At 29.5% G+C, this 25458-nt stretch overlaps 4 protein-coding genes and 1 long non-coding RNA gene across 5 annotated transcripts; 2 read left to right on the top strand and 3 right to left on the bottom strand.

Moving 5' to 3' along the window:
- Nucleotides 1–352: 352 nt before the first annotated feature.
- On the bottom strand, nt 353–2668 carry LOC101494081 (adenosylhomocysteinase-like). Its single transcript, NM_001279025.1, is given in 2 exon segments — nt 353–1426; nt 1896–2668. Coding segments are annotated over 2 exon segments (1458 nt in total). The 5' UTR covers nt 2607–2668; the 3' UTR covers nt 353–679.
- Nucleotides 2669–6695: 4027 nt separating this feature from the next.
- On the bottom strand, nt 6696–8748 carry LOC140920974 (uncharacterized). The gene is made up of 2 exons (XR_012163786.1): nt 8379–8748; nt 6696–6879 (listed from the first exon to the last, which is right to left on the bottom strand). It is a non-coding gene; the product is annotated as an uncharacterized lncRNA (long non-coding RNA).
- A 5272-nt stretch (nt 8749–14020) lies between these two features.
- On the top strand, nt 14021–17199 carry LOC101493761 (serine hydroxymethyltransferase 4-like). Its single transcript, XM_004504310.4, has 4 exons — nt 14021–14818; nt 15814–16204; nt 16299–16400; nt 16618–17199. The coding sequence occupies exons 1-4, from the start codon at nt 14141–14143 to the stop codon at nt 16860–16862; spliced, it is 1416 nt and encodes a 471-aa protein (XP_004504367.1). The 5' UTR covers nt 14021–14140; the 3' UTR covers nt 16863–17199.
- A 1621-nt stretch (nt 17200–18820) lies between these two features.
- Nucleotides 18821–19252, bottom strand: LOC101493439 (uncharacterized). The gene has a single exon (XM_004504309.4). The coding sequence runs from the start codon at nt 19240–19242 to the stop codon at nt 18973–18975; it is 270 nt and encodes an 89-aa protein (XP_004504366.1). The 5' UTR covers nt 19243–19252; the 3' UTR covers nt 18821–18972.
- Nucleotides 19253–22149: 2897 nt separating this feature from the next.
- LOC101492900 (large ribosomal subunit protein uL1-like) lies at nt 22150–25234 on the top strand. Its single transcript, XM_004504308.4, has 5 exons — nt 22150–22301; nt 22484–22703; nt 23827–23992; nt 24314–24519; nt 24964–25234. The coding sequence occupies exons 1-5, from the start codon at nt 22297–22299 to the stop codon at nt 25015–25017; spliced, it is 651 nt and encodes a 216-aa protein (XP_004504365.1). The 5' UTR covers nt 22150–22296; the 3' UTR covers nt 25018–25234.
- Nucleotides 25235–25458: the final 224 nt, after the last annotated feature.

Below are 25458 nucleotides of genomic sequence, written 5' to 3'. Positions count from 1 at the left end.
ATGGAAAACAAATATATACAAGGAAACAAGTCTTAAATATAAAACAAATGGAAAACAAATGGAAAACACGAATAAAACAATATCACTGAAATAAAAAAACAATTGGAAAAAAATCTGAAACAAGGAGAAAATAGATAAAATATTAAAACAATTAGAGATATAAAAAAAAAAGGAATCACATAAAAAAATTATAGAGTTGCAACGAGAAGAATAGTTGTGTAACGAGAAAACAAACAATACTAGTACAATAAACTTTTTCACATGTACTACTTAGTATTTGTATTTATTTTTACACCCTCTCATGGCTACCAAAGAATTCGACGTCGAAATTATTAAATCAATAAAAAGAGGATAAGAAAAGGAGCAAGAAAAACTTTGTTATCATTTTTCAAACTGTTAATGGTGTACACGGAAACTCAAACTCAGCATAATAATTCACACAACCTCGAACCAAATCATTATTCAAACCCGTTTGGTCTCATTCAACAGAAACCAATGGGTTGCCTTCCTCTAACCCATGCCCACCAACTGCAACATCACAATAAACCTACTACCGTTCTTCTACAACAATTCTGAAAAAGTCTAACCCAAAAATCAACAAGGAAAATGAAACAATGACCACTATTGATAAAACTGATTTTCTTCCCTCCCTCAATCTCATCACCACCAAGATCACCTCTCAGTACCTGTAGTGAGCAGGTTTGTATGGACCCTCAACTGGAACACTGATGTAATCAGCCTGGGATTGGGAAAGCTTGGTGAGCTTAGCACCAAGCTTGTTAAGATGAAGTGCAGCCACCTTCTCATCAAGGTGCTTGGGCAAAACGTAAACCTTCTTTTCATACTTGCCGGAATTCCTCTCATTCCACAACTCAAGTTGAGCAATAACCTGGTTGGTGAACGAGCATGACATCACAAAACTAGGGTGTCCGGTAGCACAACCCAAGTTCATCAATCGACCCTCGGCCAAGACAATGATCCCAGTGTTGGTCTCAGGGAAAACCCATCTGTCGGTTTGAGGCTTGATGGTGATGCGCTTCACACCAGGGTAGTTCTCAAGACCAGCCATATCAATTTCATTGTCAAAGTGACCAATGTTGCAAACAATGGCATTGTTTTTCATTTTCCTCATGTCATCAACCATGATGATGTCCTTGTTACCGGTGGTGGTAACAAAGATATCAGCAATAGAAACAACATCTTCAAGAGTCAGAACCTGGAAACCTTCCATCAGAGCCTGAAGGGCACAAATTGGATCGATTTCAGTCACTATCACACGTGCTCCAGCTTGTTTCAAGGCAACAGCACAACCCTTTCCAACATCTCCGTATCCACAGACAACACCCACTTTCCCAGCAATCATAACATCAGTAGCCCTCATCAAACCATCAGGAAGTGAGTGACGGCATCCATACAAGTTGTCAAACTGTTGCAAAAACATAGATCAAAACAAAAACCTCATTAGATCATAATACACAACAAGCAAATTCACATCATAGCCAACTAGATCCATTGACTGCATAAATTAGAATAGAATCATCAACAACCAACAAACTAGTAATAATTTACACAAATTCAATATAACCTATTCATTTCTTTATTCCAATTACCAAGATCTAAACCCTACCCATATCAATTGAACACAATTACACATACCAAACTTCTTTCAAGACTTTTATCAAATAATTGACAGACCCTAAACCCAATACTCAATTTCACACTACATATACTCTCATTCGACTAAACATAAAAAACAAAGCGAGATCTGAACCGAACCAAAAATCTGAAACATGAAAATGCAGCAATTTGTACTTAAAATAACAAAACTCCAGATCCAAATTTAAATTAAAAAAATATACAGATCTAGATAAATAAATAAATAAAAAGACACTGACCTTGCTCTTGGTGACAGAGTCGTTGACATTAATAGCAGGGAACAAAAGAGTTCCATTAGCCTGCATCTGATAAAGCCTCTTAACACCAGTAGTTGTCTCTTCAGAAACACCAACAAGCCTTTGCTTCATCTTACGATACCTTTGAGGATCAGTTTTCAAACCCTCTCTAATAATACTAAGCACGATCTGAAACTCAGCGTTATCAGTAGAAGAAGGATCAGGAACCTCACCAGTTTTCTCAAAAAGCTCTTCAGCCTTAACACCTTCATGAATCAAAAGCGTAACATCACCACCATCATCAACGATCAAATCAGGACCACCACCTGGACCCCAATCCAAAGCGCGTTCAGTACACCACCAATACTCCTGAAGAGTCTCACCTTTCCAGGCGAACACGGCGGCGCTGTCACGTGCTATGGCAGCGGCGGCGTGGTCCTGTGTTGAGAAAATATTGCATGAACACCAACGGACTTCGGCACCTAACGCTGTTAGGGTTTCGATGAGAACGGCGGTTTGGATCGTCATGTGGAGAGATCCGGTGATTCTGGCTCCTTTGAAGGGCTGTGATGGTCCGAACTCAGTCCGACTGGAAATGAGTCCGGGCATCTCGATTTCGGCCAACTCGATTTCGAGTCGGCCGAAATCGGCCTGGGAAAGGTCCTTGACCTTGTATTCACGGCCGGTGTTGGTTTTCTCAACAATTAGAGACATGGTGGTTACACTACACACACAAGGGTAGAAATGGAATAAGAAAAAGTGTGTGTGAGTGTGAGAAGAGGGTTGAAGAGTGAGAGGTGAAGAATGAAGTGAGAATGAGAGTGGGTATAAATAGGGTTTAAGAGATTGGGAGTTGGTGGAGTAGACTCCACTGGACTGGACTCAAATAGTGTAGTGTTTGGGTTTTATTCCTAACCCTTTTATTGTTATGGACCCAATAATCAATTTAATTCATTCAACTTCAAATCTCAATTAATTCAACTCGTTGTCATTTTCATTTCTTTCGTGTTTCATCATTCATGCACTTTCTCTTCCTTTGGGGTCCATTTGGTTCAAGGAGGAGAGGAGACGAGAGGAATTTTTATGAAATGGGTGAGAGAAGGTAAGTTCATATATGTTTGATTCAAACAAGAAAATGAGAGGAGATAAATTTTTAATGATTTTATATTTTTTTTAAATTAGTTTTAAATGAAGTAAATTTAGGATTTTGACTTCACTTTTCTCAAAATTGAACCATACATAAAAATTTAAAAATATTATCTCATCTCCCGTTTTTATCGTCTAACTCCAACCAAACACACACTTATGTTTTTATAGACGATTGATTTTCATTTTTTCTAATGGCATATGAAAGATTTTTTAATTGTCTTTAACAATTAATTCATTTAATTTGTATTTATAAAGAAATAAAATTAAGAGATAAATATGGAATAAGATATTTTTTTATGATTATTCTTTTTAAAATAAAATATAAATAAAATTTGATCAAATTATTTTTATTAATAAATATAGTTGATCATATTCGATATATGTAATTTAAATAAATAAAAATATAGATATATTACCTAAATTCCTTCATGGCTCATTAATTGAGTATTTGAATTTACAAATAAATAAATTAAATGAAGTGTATTTTATAAATATTGTCATTATGAAATAAATAGTAGTTTTCATTTTCCTGTATTTTATTCCAAAAAATATGAAGGAAAACTTGTTTAATATAACTCATTATAAAGGGAAGACATTTATAGAAAATCAACCTATTGTTTCTTATTTATTTACTTTTAAATAAAAATATAATATTCATTCATTTAATTTAAAGAGTATATCAATCGAAAATAATACACATATAAAATTGTTCATATTTATAAATACTTAAAAAAAATTCAATATTTCTTTTACATTTAAATTTAGAGTTAATTTTGCATGTATTTATAATATTACACAAATAAATGAATTTTATATATGACTCAATGCATGTGTAAAACTATTTTATATTGAATTAATACAAATTAAACTTTTTAATTTATATAATATGATAAATTAATCAACGTAAAAATAAGCTTGGATGATTAATGATTTAATGTAAAATCCTATGAAGATTTCTTGAGTGAGTTTTTTTTTTATCAGAATTATAACTCGTGATTCTCATCGTTTTTATAAATAAAATAGTGATTTAATTGATATCGATTCAATACAAAATATTTATTTATTTTTCTTTCTTTTTATCAAACTAATATCAGTTAAATTATATTTCAATCATAAAAATTAATATCACTATTAACATATTTTAAAAAAAATCACGTCGATGATAATTGAATTTTTAAATATTTCTTAAATAAACAATGATTCTTGTTAGTTTGCTACCACGTGATTCTTATCAAATATTAGAAATTTATAAGTTAGTTTTTTTTCTTCTTATCAAACAAACCTTAATAAGAAGAAATCAATACTCACTCCAGATCTATTCAGAAATATTAATACATAGATGTATAATAAAATGAAAAACGAGAGAGATAAATAATGGAAAAAATAGAAGATGTAATTTTTTATTTTATAATTGCTCATCAGTAGAAAATTAACCACGAGTTGTGCCTAAAAACCACAAATCAAGTCACCAAATTGTTTTCAAACAAGTAAATGACATTTGCTTCGCGCTTTGAAAAACCTCGCACAAATTTCTTATTCAAAGTATCAACCTTATTACAAGGGCGTTTAGAAAGTAAAGCAAACGTGTTTGAATAAAATAATGTCGTGTTAAATATTTTAGAACATTTGTAATAATTTTTAAAATTGGATTTTTAGTAAATAAAATATAATTTTAATAATTAATAAAAGTTTATAATTAATTTTAGTCTCGGTAAAATTTCAAAAATTTTATTTTAGTCCTATAAAAAATTATTAACTTTTTTTAGTTAATAAATTTTTTTATTCACTTTCATTTCCTTTTTTTTTAATTGTAAAAAACAATATTTTTTAATTCATAAAATCAAAATAGAGGTTAAAAATATCTTACAAAATTAAAAAATATATTATTAAACGCATTTGCAAGAAACATATCTTCAATTGTGCATATTAACATATTTGCCATTATGTAGATAACTATTTGCAAAATGCAAGAAACGTCTTCAATTTTATTTACATATTTGCAATTATGTAAAAATATTTGTAAGAATCATGTCTTTAATTTTATTTGTGAGTTATGTCTTAACAGTTTTTATTGTTGATTTTTTTAATTATATTTATAGTGAATATTAAATGTGTCAAAATAATACAAATAAATGTATCAATCAAGTGATAGTTTTCTATAATAATGGTTAGCTTCTCCCCTTTCGAGGTACCTATGTATATGAATTAAAACCTCAAATAAGTGTTTATATTATAGTTTTACTAATATGATTTGTCGATGTGTCGAATGTGAATGAATGTTTTATATTAGATAGAAAATACATATGTTAAATATTATATAAATGAGATAATTCATATACACAGTAAATGCCATATTTTTTGTATATTTTTTTCATAGTATCGGTGTCATATTTTGTGTGTGCATCTTTTTGTTACTCAAACTATAAGGTATGATTCAACAATTACTCTGATTAAATAATTTGGTTTTAGTTGTTATGAAATGAATGAGATCAAGGATACTTCATAAAAAAAAAAAATATTAAACACGTAATCGCTCTATTATTTAATATACTGTGATATTTTGTGTGTGCATCTTTTCTTTTACTTGTTAGTAATATCATGATTAGTAGATGAATTCATAATTGTGCGAGAAAATTTGTTCTCTCTCTGTTATTTAAACTCTATTGAAATATAAAACAAAATGGTTAAACCCACAGCTTTTGATCACTAGATTCATCTCTTCTTCACCATATACTCCCCGTAGAGAATCCATCTCTCTTCTATTTACAATCAATTCCCCTATGGAGACCAAATCTTAAACGCCCATTCACCAACGGAGATTAAAAATTAAATCATTTTAAAAAAGAAGCTTGCACGTTTATTTATTTTTCTTACATAATGAAATAAAGTTATTTCTTGGTGAATTATTAAATTCAAATCGCTGAATTTTCTCAACTACATTCAAGTTTCTTTCGTTCAGGATCCCTAACGCGAGATTTACTTTTATTTTTCATTGGTGGTGGAGTCACCTTTTATGTCGATTGTGTTCCAGAAAATCATAAATGGAAGACCAATAAAAGTGAATAATATGCATATGAACAAAAACATTATCGTGACTTGTCATGATAAAAATAAACTAGCACCAAACATAATTTAACACCTGGTCCCCAATCATGGAGCATGGTACACTTGGGCCAATCAAAATGTATTGGCCACACCACATAATCGCAACAAGATATTTTACCAAACTATCGCTACTCGGCGTATTGGAACCGTAAGTTCGCATCAAATAGTCCAAATAGGTGGCATATAAAGTGGAAATATCCCTATTTTGTTATAAATTACGTTCAATTTATTTCTCTATAAGAAAACTTCTTTAATTTTTATTCTATAAGAAAGCTTTAAAAAGTTAAATACATCAATTTCAATATTATATTTCTACTTTTTATGTCTTAACAATTCTCATTTAAAGACTTGTTAATATATATATATATATATTAAAATTATAAATATATCATTTAAATATTATTTTATTAGTAATTTTATAAATTAAATTAATTAACAAAAAATACATTACAAAATTAATTTGACAATCTAAAAACACATTTGAAAATAAAAATGATGTTACATGTATCGCCTAATTTTTTAACATGAATGAAACAAAGATATACACAATGCAAATAAAATTGAAATTTTTAATTCATAAATATCTAAATACTTATAAATTTAAAACAGCTTTCAAGTAAGACTTAATTAAACTATGACTCTAATCTATATTCAATACGTGTTCCGATTCTGACTCATGACATTGAAGGACTGGTGAGCAAATCCGGAGATTCTTCAGACTTTCAATGTTTACCTGTTACTTGGAAAACATCACCCTCAACATAGTGAGCATAAAATCAGTAACATAAATTTAATAAAAAATAATTATTGATGTTTTTCAGCCATGTCGGTATGCTAAATATGGAAAATCCTCTCGGTAAACTATACTTCAAATTAATATAATACTATAAGCTATATTCAAATACCTCTTCTACCTATAGCCTCAAATCTTTCAAACATTTTAAGCCACTAGACATCAGTAATCTAATGACTTAAACTCAATATATCAAGTAAGTCATAAAGACTACATTAGTTTCACTCAATGTCCTCTACTTGAATAACCTCTTTTGGTAAGATTGGACATAATTAAGTTTGTAAGTGGTGTCCCACTTACCCTCGCTTATCTCTTGCTTCTGTCGTATATAGACGGAGAGTTCATCTAGCTAGAATGAACCCTATATATATATATATGCAACTATAATAATAATATAGCATGTATCTAATCATAACATATAAGTAATCTCCATTCACATCATAGAACATGCGCTTAACATATCAAACTTCCAGAAAAGAGTGTTGTATTTAAGCTTTCAAATGCAATTGCTTCCACTCAAAAATGAATTTCTTAGCTTAAGATATAGATATTTCAAGATGACTAATGCACATAAACTCATAATACATAATAGTCTACTTCATAAAATCACAAAAATTTGTAAATTTAATATAAACTTATAAAAGTTTACAATAATAACGTAATAGGAATAAGTTTTCCAGTCCAATTGATTTCACTCTCCGATTCCTATTGTTTCTGTTATACCCATCTTAACTTAGTTACATCATAATCTTTTTCTGCACAAACACTATAACTTTGGTAATTTAATTAAAATATCAAACGATATCCGATTCAAATAAAAGATAACATTTTGGAAAGTCTAAGATGTCTAGTTTATAAATATAATGCTTATTATGCGTAATAGACATTCAATTAGTACAATTTAATAAAATAAAGTATACATATACAAAAATATAACAATAGATTATTTTCCAACTTGTAACTCAATTTTCTTTACCAATTCTCAACAAAAATTGGTGAAACCAGTGTCTATTTCGTAGGTAATTAAGTCTATTTTCCAATGGGATAGAAATCAGCTCAAAACACTATCTATGGAGAAAGTTATGAACAAAATACCAAAGATATACCTATACGGATTCGAAGACAACACCATACTATTTTCACTTCAAACTTTATATTTTCAAGTTAATATGATCAATTAAGTAAAATACATTTAAAATTCAACATAAAATCGAGTAATTACCAATACTAAACAGTCATCATTTCATCACAAATCCAACCACAACACTCAACAACAATGATAAAACAACAACTCTTCATAGTAATTAATACAAACACCTAACATGCATTATTAATAATCAATGATACAAAATTAAATAAGATTATCTGAATACCCAAACATGCAAAACATGATCTCTAAGCATACATAAGAGAAGTTTTAAGAGGGTTTTCTATGTTACTTTAAGAAGAGATTTGAGACCTCCAAAGTTTGATTCTAATTCTTTTTTCTACAAGTGAAACTTTAACTCCTCTTCACGTTCTCATCTTCCTTCTCAACATGCAAGAAATTCTAAACTTCTTCTCCTATATTGAAACCTTAACTTTCCTTTTCTTCTTTCTCATAATTTCTCATTTCACTCTACTTCTTGGTCATCTTTTACTCTAATACAGGTGGGAGGGTGTTTTTATGACGAGATGATGAAATGAGGGAGCTTGAGAAGGACATGCAATGGAGTTAGTGTGTTATCTCTTGTTTTTTTTTTCTCCTCTCTTCTTCTTTCCTCTTTTCCCTTCTTTTATCTTTTCTCTTCATTTTCTCTACGATTTTGTCATCCCTCCATATTTCTTTCTTTCATTATTTATTTATTATTATTATTTTTTAACAATTGAGTTTTAAGTAAAGGAGAGTGTAATGAGAATTGTCAATTACGTCCCTCCAAATCCTTACAAATGACAAATTTTATTTTGACTACAAAATGAGCTACTAGAAGTTGAATTTGAGATTTCTATTAAGTTTATTTCTAATTTATTCTCCAACTATATAAAACACATTAATATGAACTTCATAAACTAAACTTCACTTGATTAACTAACTAACTAACGATTAAATAAAATCTAAGTGATTTGTATAAATATATGTATTGCGACAATAAAATATAAATAATAGAATTATTAGTATAAATAAGAATAAATGAAATATACTATTTTTGGGGTGTTACATTATACTAAAGAATAATAATTAAAATATAGTATAAATAAAAGAGAAAAAAACTAATGTTAATTAAAAGGGGAAACTAAAAACGAATTTAATTTTTTAATTATTTTTTGGTTTCCTTTTGTTTTCGAAACTAAAGGAAACATCGTGGAAAGGTAATACAAACTGACAAGAAAGAGTGGCCCTCCTCCATGACATAAAAAATGCAGCAGTCGAAAGATCTATGGAAAGTATTATAAAGCCGAAAGATTTTATAATATTTAAATAAAATAAAATAATTTTTTTTGCTGGTATATAAAAAACAGTAATAACAGAAAAATTAATTGTTACAATAAGGATAAAGTCAGTATATTATATTTATTTATGAGAATAACTTTTAAAATAATTTTAATATAAATCAAATATATATAATAATCTACAAAAACTTTTATATTAAAAATATATAAATAAAATATAATAACTAATTGCAAAGCCCATGTGCTTGTTATGTCGGCTGTCATATAATTACTTTTGAAAAATGTTTGGTGGGCCTACACCAATAAATTGTACACATCTTCGGAAAATAATAAAATTGAAATTAAAATATAATGTCTGTTTGAGTCTTATTGAATAAAATTAAAATAGTAGAAATTATAATTTTACGAGATTAAATGCGATTTTTATATTAAAATATATTGTTCAACAAAATTTTAATTACAAAAATTGATTTTTATTAAAATTTGTTGTTCAACTAAATTTTAATGATTTATTTTCTTTAAAATTAGTAATATCAACCATTAATATTTAAATAAAATATTTATATTATGTGTACGTGTACGACAAATTATAAGTAATTATAACTTCAACTATTGATTCTTTCACTTTATTAATTTCTCACTCTAGATGAGTTAAATTTTAATTTTAATTTATGAGGATCATAACAATCTACAGACTACTACAGACTAAAAAGTTAGTCTAATCAACCTTGGAAGTATCATTAAATTTGGAGCAAATCATTTTAAGAACAAAAATCATGTAAAAAAAATTAAGAAAAAATTTAAATGGGACCCCTAATGTAATTTGATATTTATAACTTAGTTGATTTTTTATTTATTGATAGTCATTGGTTAGAATATTAGTTAGGTTAATTTTTTTTTCTTTCTTCACGATTTGAATTATGGTTATCTCATTCATTTATTTCTCTCAAATTAATAATAGATTAAAATTGATTTTCAATCTGAATCAAATAAACATCGTAACAAAATGAAAAATCAAACAATGTCGCATCAAGACAATAAACAAAACTACGCCACACTCAAACGACGAAATTATAAAATAAAATAAAAAACGCAAAAGAGAAGCTACATGATTATATAAAAATCACATATATAGATAAATGTAGATAAAACAAAATGGTAACTCTTAGCTAAAATAATTGCTTCAAACTACTTCTCTTTAGTTGACGAGAAAAAAAGACGATAGGAATAAGGGGAAGGTTATGAGAGAGACAATGTTATTTCAATTATCAAATATATTACATTTTGCCTTTAATAGATATCCAATGTATTCAAATATATATTGACGTCTTACTATTGTTTTAACTGTTACTGTTAATAATATTAGTATTATGATAATAGAAATCAAATCCTTTAATTCCTTAGTACACTTCTTAATTTTATCATCTTAATCACAAAATCAATCTTATATTCTACCATTAACATTCTTTTCCATGTATATCCCTCTTTTAATTTTGTTTTTCCATGTATATCCCTCTTTTAATTTTGGAGTTTTTTTCTATGTATATTACAAAATTGGAGTTTTTTTCCATGTATATCCCTCTTTTAATTTTGTTTTTCCTAATTGTCTTAGTCTGAAACTTATTTCTCTAAATATCCTACTTCTTTTTCTTAGTAAGACGTCGTTTCTTGGGGAAGCGACTAGCTGAAGAGAATTTTTTTTAACTTCAACAGGTCGTTTACTGGGGAAGTGATCTCCAACTGACAACTTTTTGTTGTTGTTATATTTTAATATTTTTTTATTATTAGAATTATTAATTTAATTATTTAAAAAATAAAAATACTAATAATAAATTAAAATAAAATATATTAATAAATTATAAATAAATTTTATATTTTAATTACTATTATTAGAATAAATAATTATTATAAATTATTTAATAAATTATAAATAATTAAAATATTTCAAAATTCAAAATATTATTAATAAAATAAAATACATTAATAAATAATAATAATAAATAAAATACATTAATAATAATAATTTTAATAATATTATAAATATTAATAATAATAATAATTTTAATAATAATATGACAAAACAAATAAAAAGAATTTATTATAACAAGAGGAAGTTGGTATAATAACGTGTCAAAATAAATCGCGTGTCCCTAATGTTTTGACTTGTCTCTCAATATGACGTGTCCCTAATATTTTGAAGTTGTTATAATATTTTGACGATAGTATGAGGGAGTTGCTATAATAATTAAATATGACATGTTCCTAATATTTTAAAGTTGTTATAATATTTTGACCATAATACGAGGGAGTTGCTATAATAACATCTTTTTAAATATTGAGGGATACGTCAAAATATTAAGGACACATTGTTTTGGCACGTTATTATAACAATTTTATCTTGTTATAATAAATTTTTTCTATTTGTTTTGACATGTTACTATTAAAATTATTATTATTAATGTATTTTATTTATTAACAGTATTTTGAATTTTTAAATATTTTAATTATTTATAATTTATTAAATAATTTATAATAATTATTTATTATAATAATAGTAATTAAAATATAAAATCTATTTATATTTTATTTTAACTTATTATTAGTATTTTTATTTTTAAATAATTAAATTAATAATTATAATAATAAACAAATATTAAAATATAACGGAAAAAAAAGTTGTCAGTTGGAGGTCGCTTCCCCAAGAAACGACATTTTATTGAAATTAAAAAAAAATTCTCTTCGGCTGGTCGCTTCCCCGGGAACGACTTCTGAGAAAAAAAAATAGGACATTTAGGAAAATAAGTTTCAGATTAGGGCAATTAAAAAAAAATAAATTAAAAGAGGAATATATATATATATATATATATATATATATATATATATATAAAACACAAAATTGAGGTAGGTAATAACTTGAAATTCGCCAACATTTATCAAATAATCTTTAAATAAAAGATAGAAAATGCTCAATCATGTATTTCAGGTTTGATATATAAAGACAAGACTCCTAAGAGGTTGTTGGTTCAAGAATCATAAAATTAGTCGGTGATTTGAAAAAACTATAATAAAAAAAAATCACGAATTTCACTTTTCACTCAAATAAAATTAACAATTAATTATTAAATAAAAAGAGAAAGATTATTGGCTAATACATCCATAGCGTATCATGACTTGAATGCAATACAAAATGAATTTTACGATTAAATTAATACATAAAGAATTATGGGTTGGGGATTTATTTAATAATAGTTCCTAATCACAGTCAGTGCAGCTAGGAGGGTTGGTGTTTTGAAAATGATAAATTTTCTCCACCAACCTCACCATTTCCCAGTTGCCACCAACAACATAGAGAATTGTGGAAAACAAAATTCACATCTACTTGCATGCCATAAGGACGTGCAAAACAAATTGGCATTACATGAAAGCAACATCGAAATTTTTAATGAATATTAAAATGTCCCATACTATGATTTGAGAACAAGTCAAACTTGTAAATCTATATTACTATATATGAGGTGAGACTTGAGAGTAGCAAAACACACTCTTCATTTAATCACGGACGACTGCTATATTTTTTAATCAAAATAAAATAAAATTCTATTAATAACAACTTCATTCAATATTCGTGTGCTTTAATAACAACTTCTTGTCGTCATGTTCTCATGTGTTTTATAAACAATTATTTTTTTTTACAAAATCTGGCTGGATTTGCTTAAATAGTTTAGTTTTTTTTATTAATCCAAGTATCTAAGTAGACACCAACTCTTCATAAAAGATTTTAACATTATTATTGTATATTTGAACTCAAGTCAAAATATAAGATTTACTTTAAATTAGAAAAGACTCATACATGTCATTTCATTTAAATGATGTTTAATTTAATTGGCTTTTAATTAAATAATATATAAATCTCTTATGTGAGTATATCCAAGTTTTTGTGACCACTCAAATATTTTTCATACAATTAATCAAGAGAATCCTCATTTTTTTCTTGATTACCTGTAGTGAATTTGACTTATATAATATAAATTGATTAGTATATTATATTATAATTAACAATGATTAGTCAAATATGTATATATAATATAGATCATAAGACATGTTCTATTATATAATAAAAAAGTAGAATGTATATTGATACTATGAGTTTTGTTGTTAATAATTTTCTTTTTTTAATTTATTCACGTATATATTTTTATAGTGTTTATTAAAATTAATTAAATTAAAAATTTTAATACATAAATGATGTGTCATTTAATGGTTTAATCTTAATAGTGCCAACCCATGTAAATTTTTAAATGTATTCCCAAAATTATAAAGTAAGTAATATCATATGCATGACCAATTAAGCGAGAAATATGATTCATTTATAGATATATTTGGTTTTGAATATTTTTATTGATTATTTAAGATACAGACATAGATTGGACGCTAGTTTTTTATAGTAATGCAGCAGCACTTTATAATCTATATGCATAAGCACTTGCATTTTTCACCTTAAAAAAAAAAAAATAATATTATGGATGTAGTAAATTTGAAAAGAATATTTCTATGAACAATTTTCAAATATAGAAAGACAGAAGAATCGAACAAGTGGATACAATTGAGTCTCACCGGTAACTAACTAACCAACGGTTTAGCACTAGCCACAACACTCCATCATCCTTACATCACAAACTCTTCCTCTTTTTAATCACAACCGACACACACATTCCATTTCCATTCCAATTCTACACTCTCTCTCTCACACACACATTCATTTCATTCCATCATGGAGCCCGTAAGCCAATGGGGGAACACACCACTCATTACAGTAGACCCTGAAATCCACGACCTAATCGAAAAGGAAAAACGTCGCCAATGCCGTGGAATCGAACTAATTGCGTCGGAAAATTTCACCTCATTTGCCGTCATCGAAGCTTTAGGAAGCGCTTTAACCAACAAATACTCCGAAGGCATGCCGGGAAATCGTTACTACGGCGGTAACGAATTCATCGACGAAATCGAGAATCTCTGCCGTTCACGTGCGCTTCAAGCTTTCCATCTTGATCCACAATCATGGGGAGTTAACGTTCAACCTTACTCTGGTTCTCCTGCTAATTTCGCCGCTTACACCGCCGTTCTTAATCCTCATGATCGGATCATGGGATTGGATCTTCCTTCCGGTGGTCATCTTACGCATGGTTATTATACTTCCGGTGGGAAGAAGATCTCGGCGACTTCGATTTACTTTGAGAGTTTGCCGTATAAGGTGAATTCGACTACTGGTTTTATTGATTATGATCGGTTGGAGGAGAAGGCTTTGGATTTTAGGCCGAGGTTGATTATCTGTGGTGGTAGTGCTTACCCTAGGGATTGGGAATACAATCGATTTAGGGATATTGCTGACAAATGTGGTGCTCTTTTGCTTTGTGATATGGCTCATTTTAGTGGCCTTGTTGCTGCTCAGGTACAAATTTTCACATTATTTTTACAATTCTAGTTATCATTGTAGATGATTTATTTTGCATGGATATTTAGATGAAATTTTAAAATAAAATAGTGTGATGCAGGATCTAATTGTTTTGGAATTTAATGGTATTTTGTAAACTTGATCTTTGAGAACTTTTATTCAACTGTTGTGTTTATTATTTGATTATAATATTCATATTCTACGTAAAATTATTAAACGTGAAAGTACAGACTTTAATACCTGATTTTAATGGATCGATTAATTTCTCATTATAACGAATGTGCATTCTTGTTCTGTTAATATGTAGACTATTTCTATTATTGGTTCTATCTGGATCTATTGTGGATTGTAAAATTTCACGGGAAAAACATCATTTGATATATAATAAGAAGTTCAATAAGTTATAATTAATTAATATTTTTAACTTTAGCTGTTTACACCTTGGTGGTGTATACTGTATAGATCTATCAAAAGACGTGTTTATTTATACCTCAAAGTTTGTAACAATGGATCTGCATTCTTGTTCTTGTTCTGTCGATTTATAGAGTATGTTGTTGTTATCTATTCCATTTGGATCCTTTGTTAAAAGATCAATAGAAATTATTTATTAGTAAAACATCTCTTAGCTTTTGAAAGTTTAACTCAACCCCACAAATTTGTGTTGTAAGGTGACAATTCAATGGGCTTTATAAGCTCCTGTCTAGGCCTTATTTTTCCTGTCACATCCAGCACTGTTAAGCTCAGTGTGTAGATAATACAGTGTCCCACTAACAGATCTATGATAAACTTTGATACCATGTTAAGTTTTATGCCTAAGCCATCCACATAATCTGATTTTGTAATGATGAGGTAAACCCAAAATCCAAAAGAACATCAATAATATATATATAAGGTATTTAACAAGGTATAATAAGTTTTTTAATAATTTTTTTGACTGTTTAGTCACTTTGGTGATATAAGGATAATAATATGGCTTGCTTTTTTGATAACAGGTGGTTAACAATCCGTTTGAGTTCTGTGACATAGTGACGACAACAACTCACAAGAGTTTGAGGGGCCCTAGGGCAGGTATGATCTTCTACAGGAAGGGACCTAAACCACCCAAGAAGGGCCAGCCTGACAATGCAGTTTACGATTTTGAGGACAAGATCAACTTTGCAGTCTTCCCCTCCCTTCAAGGTGGTCCTCACAATCACCAGATTGGTGCCCTTGCTGTTGCCTTGAAACAGGCCATGTCACCTGGGTTCAAGGAATATGCCAAGCAAGTTAAGGCCAATGCAGTCGCCATTGGAAATTACTTGATGAGCAAGGGATACAGTCTTGTCACTGGTGGAACTGAGAACCATCTTGTGTTGTGGGATCTCCGCCCTCTTGGATTGACCGGTAAAGGATACCTCACACCAAAAAATATCCCGTCTGGTTTAAATTGTGTACAATTTGTTTGAAACATAATATCATTGTTTAATGTTCTTTGCAGGAAACAAGGTGGAGAAACTTTGTGACCTCTGTAACATCACGGTGAACAAAAATGCTGTTTTTGGTGATAGCAGTGCCTTGGCTCCTGGAGGAGTACGAGTTGGTATGAAACTTTTTATGAACTTGACTATGTTTTGGGAACCCAGACTTGTGATGTATTGATCTTGCTACTGTATTTTTTCTGATATTACCGAAATACTTGTTTTAGTGTCTTACACTGACTTTTAATCTTGCCACTGTGTTTTTTCTGATGTTAGTAAAATGCGTGCATGCCTTTATTTTATTTTACATGAGCTAGCTGACTGGAGTTCTGCTAACAGGTGCTCCAGCCATGACATCTAGAGGCTTGGTTGAAAAGGACTTTGAGAAGATTGGAGAATTCCTTCACCGTGCCGTGACTCTCACACTAGATATCCAGAAGGAACATGGAAAACTTCTGAAGGATTTCAACAAGGGCTTGGTTGATAACAAGGCAATTGAAGAACTCAAAGCCGATGTTGAGAAGTTTTCTTCCTCATTTGGTATGCCTGGCTTCCTGGTATCTGAGATGAAGTACAAGGATTAAACTTTCCTCTCAAATGTCTCCCTAGAAGTTTGAGACAAAGTGGAGGAGAAATAGAGAAAAGTAAAATAAGTGTCTTCCTATTTTGGGTGTGATATCACGATAGTGTTTCAATTCAAAAATTGAAATTTTTTGTATGTGTTTGTTTTCATGTTTTTGTTAGCCTAATATCATAATTTTCTTAATAGCATCATATTTTAATAAAATGTGCTATTTTCCGTTTCTTTTGAGGTTTGTATTAATCATTTTATATACAAAAATGCACGCAAACAGCCTGCAACTACATGTATTAAATTTAACTAACAAAATAAAGTAGATTGATCATTGTCCTTTGAGGCTATCTTGTTTGTTGTAATTTGTTCAAAGCCCACACCCTAGCGCCCAACTACTACATATACAAATTTAACGCTTGTTGGATTGATGGATTTTGAAAGGAAATAGTGATAAAGAGAAATTGAAAAAATATATAGTATCTAATTGCTTTGAAATTATGTAGGAAATGGGGTGAATTGAAACTTTTTTGGTGGGTTTCACTGCAACGGGTTCCTCGGTCTTTTCCTCCTCCATTTTCCCATCAGTCTAGTGAATTTGTACTAATAATAATTCTTTGTGTAGTTGTTTTAATTTCTTTTTTGACGGATTGTAGTAGTTTTTAATGATTACTTATGCCTCTCAATATGAATTTTCAATCGATTCTTACCTAACTCCATTCTCGGGCTGAGGTTGATGCTATTGTATGGAATGCCTCACCTCATGGCATATACATTTCAAAACTGCCTACAAGCTTTCCAGGGAGCTTACTGTACATGACAGTCCTCCCTATTCCCGGTGATTGGCGTCTGTTACGGTTGGGTTGCCTAAGGACCTCCTGCTCCGATTTGTTACCATGCTTTTGGTCATGTGGCGTTGCCATTTAGTGTCCGACATGAGAAACCAAAAAAATAATCAAACACAGTTACGATATTTTTAATTATCAAATTTGGTTTTGTTCCAATTATGTCACTCTTGGTTAGAATTTCTCATCGTTAAAAAGACTAGATTGTTCAATTGATAAAACAAAAGCTATAATCAATTGTCATGGTTGTTAGTAAAATTTATACATGATGATGATTAAAAAGTTATCTAAATTATAAACTAAATATGTCAAGCCAAGCCATTCAAGCCATTCGTTTTTTATTTGTATATGATCACTTTAGATCCGACCTCCATTACTTTAGATCCGATCAGACCCAATTAATTGAAACCCGTTTATATTTTTATATTTTATTCGAATAATGGATTCAACAATTTGAACTCAGTGGACCCGACATGATAAGACTAGTCAATCCAATCACCCAATATAATCCAATCCGATTTTTATCCGTATCCGATCACCTTAAAGTCCGACTCAACCCAATCAATTAATACCTATTTATATTTTATTCAGCAGCCATCCAACTTCTTCTATTTTTAGTAGCCGTCATCCAACTTGTTTGGATTTTCATTACTCTGCATCTCTATGATGAAGAGTGATTCTCATTCTCCATAACAACACAAATTCAACAAAATCCACAACACATTCCTCTTCTGCAACTACTTACTCTTATCAGCAGCCTCAAGTTGCATCATCATCTGGAACTACACGCTGGTATTCAACACACATGGTAGCCACTTTGTTAACTGCTATATTACAAACCAGAATGGTTGCAATTGGTGCAAACCACATCTTGTGAAGTTATCTTAATAATAAATTCTCCATTGCTTTTTCTTAAAAAAAATGTCAAGTCAAATTCAAAGTCAATAGATCTAAAACTCTTCTCAAAAGTTAATTTCAAATTTTTAAGAATAGATCATCCATAGTGAAAGAACATGTACACATCAAGATAGTAAACAAACAAAAATGAGAATTCATGATGGTCATCGGTCACCTCTTCACATTGTTAATTATTTAGTTTGTACCAATAAAGATTGACAATTATGAGTTCAATTAAATTTGTACGTTTCTAAGTATTATCCTTTACAATGGTATAATCAATTAAAAAAGACTCTAAATTTGTAAACAGAACATCCAAAATGTGTTATACAAGCAAAACAAGTGAGTACAATTTAGAAAACATAATGTAATAAGAAAATCTTAAGGGACTCCTTTGCGATTAACAGCATCAGCAGCATGAAACTGTGCTTGAGAGGAAACATTAGCACCAGAAAGAGTAGGTGCCTCAGTTGCACCAGGTCCACGACCTTCCTTTGGTTGTTGATGACCTTGTGTACCATAACCTTGACATTTATAATCTTCCAAGTCTTTGTATTTCAGGTATGGACTATCCTCAAATGCAAGCCCTTCTATGCTTCCTTTACTATCTGATTCACATTCTTTTGTTTCCTTCACCATTTGCTTCTCCATCTTCTTTTTTTCTTACCAACCTCTTTCTTGTTCATACATTTCTTCTTCTCTTATATATAACACAACCACATTTTCCAATGTTGTGTATTTGGTCAAACTGTAACACACGTGGCGATTAAGGAGCGTTTTACGGACACGTGGCAAGTTCTACATAATTTTCCATTAATTAACCGATTCTATCTCTCCTTACTTTTAGGCATAAATTAGCTATAATAGGATATCAATAATTTGATATGCAAGTGTATTTTAAATAACGCACGTCTTTTTCAATTTATATAAAGAATAAAATATTTATTATGATAAATAACGTCTTTTTCAATTTTATAAATTTTATTTTAATTATTTTCTAATTATTTGCATGAAACAAAAAATATTTTTTTGACTAAAAATGATAAATAACGTGATAAAATTGTTGACTTGAATTTGTTTACAAATCAATTGCATTTAATAGTGTGTTTAATTATGTTAATTATCACAAATGTTTTTTTACTCATTTATTACAAATTTGGTATAAAAGAGTAACACAAAATTGTAGGATTAACTTATTACTATTAGTTATTAATAATCTATGGCAGCGTAGGTTTTAAAATTGAAAACAAAAAATTAAACATAAGAATAACTAGACTGATGAGTGATAATTGTGAGCGACTGGGTGAAAGAACTGGGAAATACAAGGTTTCAGTTAGAAAACAAATTATCTTATAAAAATTTTAAATTAAAAAAATCAAGTTACAATAATACCTTTACAATTATCCTTTATTTTCGTAGAATTTTATTTTTCTTCTTTCAAATATTTAACTAAATAAATATTATAATTACAACTATAAAGTTCAAGCTGTTTGTAAGAGAATTGTACCGTGTACCTCTCACTTTTACTTCTCACCCGCCATTTATATGAAAAAAATCATTTTGTCCTTAGTTTTATCTATAAAAATCCCAAAAAAAATTCACTTTCTTTTTTTCACCTATTTTATTTGAAACTTTAAAATACCCAATCTGAAATTGCCAAAACTTCGAAATTTTGAAAACTTCGAAATAGAAAAGTAAGACTAACCTTCGAAACAATTTTTTTTCACATTTTCGAAAGTTTCTATGATTATGAAACTTTCGAAGTACATTTTTCCCAAAATTTATGAAACTTTCGAAAGTTTCCTTCAAAATGAAAGTTTCAAAAGGCATAAACTTTCTAAACTTTCGAATAATAAGAAAGTTTTGAAACGCAAAAATCTAGAAATGTAAAAATTTGGTTTCGAAACTTTTGGAATGCATGGAAAGTTTCGAAGTTGTTTCGGAAGTTTGGCCTTCAATGAAACTTTCGAAACATGTTTCGAAAGTTTAGTTTTCTGAAAGTTTCAAAATGCATTTTTTTAAAAGTTTTTTCCAATTTTTTTAATATTGATATGTTGTAGTGCCTATAATGAGAGGTGCTTTTGGCCAAATTATTTGTAACTTGACAGGTGATAGAGGTGATGGTGCAGAGAGAATTCCATCAACATCATCAAACAGACGACGAAACGTGTTTAACAACTATTTGTTTTGTATGTGTTATATCTATTTGTTTTGTACGTGCTATCACATATCAAAACAAAATAAAATGTGTTTAAAAACTTTATACGTCCAAAATATATCTATCAAAACATCTGAATTCTCCCGTCTTCTTGTACAATGCACATAGTTTTCTTGTTGTATTAACTTCAACAGATGCTGCATTTCTGTATACGAGTCTCTCAATGATGATCAAAAAGCACTCATTGCTTTATATATTTGACTGTGAATTGTGAGATTAGCTTTATTTCTCTTTTTCAAAGCATTTGAAATGAATCTAGGTGCAAGCTTATACTTTGTCATGTCATTGATAAATTTGCTCTCTTCTTCGTTTAAACGCCCCAAATAAGAATGAATGGTTAAAGTATTAAATAAATCATGATTGTGTGTTCCACAACGAACACTAATTTTCCATCCTTCACCGACACTTAACGATATACATTTGAGAGTAAACAGACGGGTTTCCTTGTGAGAACAAGTTACTATTGATTTTGATTTATATCTTTCACCTCTTTCCCATCCCAAAATTAATTTGTCTTTTCTTCTCATTTTTCCGGTTGTTTTATCAGATCGAATGGTGACAATTAAAATTTCATTTTTCCTTGCAATTCTTTTTGGCCATTCAAATACAACTTCTCCAAAGAAAAATATCTACAAAATATGTTTCAAATAAAACATCAAATATATTGTTATAATAAAAATTTGATAAGTGGTGTATTATCAATAATAATAATACCTGATCGATGATGAATTTTTCTGTGTTCTTGAAGCAAGAACCTCAACACTACTTATATATAAATTCAAAAATAGTAATAAATTTAATTAATAATAATATTATAATTTTTTTTTCAAAATATATTTTTAATTATAACATACATTAGTAATTTGTTTTTTTAAAAATTGAAACTTTCGAATTTTTTGAAACTTTCGAAACTTTCTGGAAGATTACACTTCAGAACTTTCACATTCATCCAAAGTTTCGAAAGTTTCTGGAAAATATCATTTCGAAAGTTTAGTATTTTTCAAAAGTTTCAAAATTGGTAATATTTCTAGAAAATTATATTTCGAAAATTTCAAATTTAACAAAAGTTTCGAAGATATAAAAAAATTTACTTTGTTATTATTTTGAAAATTTATAATTTTCAATTATTAAGAAATATTTTGTAACTTTCGAAAGTATGAGTGAAAAAATTGAATGGTAATTTTTTTTCATAATTTTATACAAAACAAAGAAAAAAGCAAAATGGTCTCAGTAAAGAATAGGCGGTACAATTCTTTGTTTTTAATAACATGAAATAAGCCCATTAAGAGGGAGTATTGGGCCTGAAATCTCAACCCATTAATTCAATATTGGCTATCTCATACATTGCACTGTCAGCCGCAAAAAATCCTGTCTAGGGTTTTTTTCTCATTTCGGTAATTTGTCAACTCAGAATTGTTATATTTGGATTTTCTCATACTAATTTGTGTTTTTGTTACATCAAATTTTATTCACCGTTTGAAGAGGCAATGAGGTATTTGTTCTCTCATCTTTCAATTTGTTAAGCGTTTTTTTCATAAACTCAAATACATTTAGTTGTTATCCATTGATAGTGTATTAATTTGTATGTATTAAAATGTGAGTGTGAATTATTGGATGAAAATTAAATTGTGCAATTTTGAAGGCATAATGTTTTTGGTGATGATGGTTGTGCAGTAAGCTTCAGAGTGATGCTTTGAGGGAAGCAATCTCAGGAATCACGGCTGATTCCAAGGAGAAAAACCGTAAATTTGTGGAGACTATTGAACTCCAGATTGGTCTTAAAAACTATGATCCACAAAAGGATAAGCGTTTCAGTGGTTCTGTTAAATTGCCTCACATCCCTCGACCCAAGATGAAAATCTGCATGCTTGGTGATGCTCAGCATGTTGAGGAGGTAAATATTTAATGATGTAGTGGAGTGAATTAGAGTGTTTCAAGTAGGTGCATTATTATCCGCAATTATTTTAGTGTGTTTGGTTTCACCGTAGGTTGGGAAAATATAAATTGAATAATTGATTGCAGACACAAAACTGATTCTTATATGTTTGAGTGATGTCTGATTGAAATTGATTTTGAAAATGTAATGCTTTTGATTAAATATCTGAGTGATGTCGATTAAATAGTTACTGCTGTAGTGAAGTGAATTAGAGTTTCAAATTTATTATCCTCATTTTGGTGTCTTCACAATTATTTTAGTGTGTGTTTGGTTGCACGGTGGGGAGAATACAAATTGATTGCAGTCACAAAATTGATTCTTACATGTTTGAGCGATGTTGATTGAAATTGATGTTGCCTTTATAATAGATTCTAGCAAAATTCTAATATCGACCATGATGCACACTTGAAAAATGTTTAAAACTTAAATGACCACAGCCGTCGTCTCATAGGAGTAACCGTTAATGGTCATCTTCTTTTCCATGATTGAGATAGTAATTTAAATGTTGTTGGTTAGATATACTTAAGGGGAAAAAATATATATCACATATTAAATCAACATCAATCTGATCACTGTCTTATCTATAAAAACGAGGAGGGTCATGAACTTTTATTTATGAAGAGTATCGTCGATCCTCTTATAATGTTCGATGGTTTTTGTGTACTAGTCCACGGTGGACCACTTATGAAGATGGTCCACCACCTCGATTCTAACGTGAAACATATTTGTATCTTTTGACTCAAAGTATGATTTGTATATTCAAATTTACTATTCAAATGACTTTTATATTAATATATCCAAACATAAACTACGTTACATTCACTTTAGTAGTAACATAATTTTTATTTAAATTTTTATTCAATTGATTGCCAGCAATGACTAGTTTTCCTGAAATAGCCTGAAATGACACAATGCTTCTGCCTTATGTGATTTAGCAACCACAATCGAAAAGAGTGTATTTCCCTTAGTTTTGATGTTAGTGATTTTGCATTACGTGTGTAGGATATTGTTTTTGAATATTTATTCATTTGTTGTTAAGTTTATTGTGACGGTGTCTTACTCTCTAACATGTACAATACAGGCAGAGAAAATCGGACTGGACTGGATGGATGTAGAAGCCTTAAAAAAGCTCAACAAAAATAAGAAACTGGTGAAGAAACTTGCAAAGAAATACCATGCCTTTTTAGCTTCTGAAGCTGTCATCAAGCAGATTCCTCGTCTTTTGGGTCCTGGTCTCAACAAGGCAGGCACGTATTTTATTTTTGGAGTTTTAAATTTTTAGCCTTATTTACTGGTAAAATATATTTAGTGATTTTTTGTATTTTCCGTTTTGCTTTGCTATCTTCTTATTTACATGTAACCCCATATGTAATGTTTATCTTTTATGATTGAGTTCTATTTTGTATACTATGTTTTTAGTATCTCTTTAAATCACATACCAAATTTGGTTTATACTTTATCCCCCTGTTTCTCTTTCATTTAGTTTACAGGTTTCTCTTTCATTCTGTTTCATTCAAATTTAAATTATTGCTTTTGCTGACTTGTGTAGTTTTTTAATTGCTGTACAGGAAAGTTCCCTGCACTTGTTTCCCACCAAGAATCTCTTGAGTCTAAGGTAAATGAGACCAAGGCTATGGTCAAATTCCAACTTAAGAAAGTGCTCTGCATGGGAGTAGCTGTCGGCAATATCAGTATGGATGAAAAACAAATCTTCCAAAATGTACAACTGAGTGTTAACTTCCTCGTCTCTTTGTTGAAAAAGAACTGGCAAAATGTGAGTAATAGTATCCTTGTTAACTTGTATTTTTTGGTGGTTATCTTGACTTTTATGCATTATTGGATGATAAGCAATAGGATATAACTTCAATTTTATTGTGTGATTAAGAGGTATATTTAAGAAGCAACAGTCTTTGACATTAGATGACTGGCAATATGATATCAATATCCATTCCAAGTATGGCTGTAGCAACATTGTACAATGTGTGCCTTGTAATAAATAAAGGCCAGTGCAGTAAATCCCATTTTAGTTTGCATTTTAATCGGAATTGTTGTCTCCAATAACTTTGCAAAATAGTAACAGTATTTTGTTCCTCAATTTTCACACTATGTTCTTCCATCCTACTACTGCGAATTGTTTTTGGTTATATTCTCTGCTTTAGAAAATTTAATCTGGTTGAACCTGCCAACCATCTAATGTATAAACTATTTCTGGTTTCAGGTTAGGTGCTTGTATCTGAAGAGTTCCATGGGCAAATCTTACCGTGTCTTTTAAAGGGTTGTTTTTAATTATGCGAATTTGGTATTGCGCCTAATATATTGGATATTTTAACAGCTGGGACAAGAGTTCTCTTCTTTTTACAGTTTTGTTGGTTGAGATTATGTCGTTAGTATCCTGTGTTTTTGACTGGTGTTTAATTGCTTAGCAACTTTGCATAATGTTAGGGATGCTAAATTTAATTCCCCAGTTTATTTATACAGCTTTTTACCCACTTCTCCTGTGATGCATATTATGACGATTTCTATCTATGTCTATGGTAAAAATATCATGATTGTACAATCAGCAATTAATTACATTTCAATTTATAGGTCTACTTCTACTTGAGTTAGCTTTCAAAATGAATATAGTTTGACCAAAAATACGAGGATAATGTTGCCTCTACAATATTTTTGTTGTCATTTTCATCATCCTATTTCTTTATACCTATCTCTTTCC

The sequence above is a fragment of the Cicer arietinum genome, chromosome 6, assembly GCF_000331145.2.
Source record: "Cicer arietinum cultivar CDC Frontier isolate Library 1 chromosome 6, Cicar.CDCFrontier_v2.0, whole genome shotgun sequence".
NCBI classification, from domain to species: Eukaryota; Viridiplantae; Streptophyta; class Magnoliopsida; order Fabales; family Fabaceae; genus Cicer; species Cicer arietinum.
The sequence above is the reverse complement of the archived record's forward strand: the minus strand, read 5'-3'. Positions and strand labels throughout refer to the sequence as shown.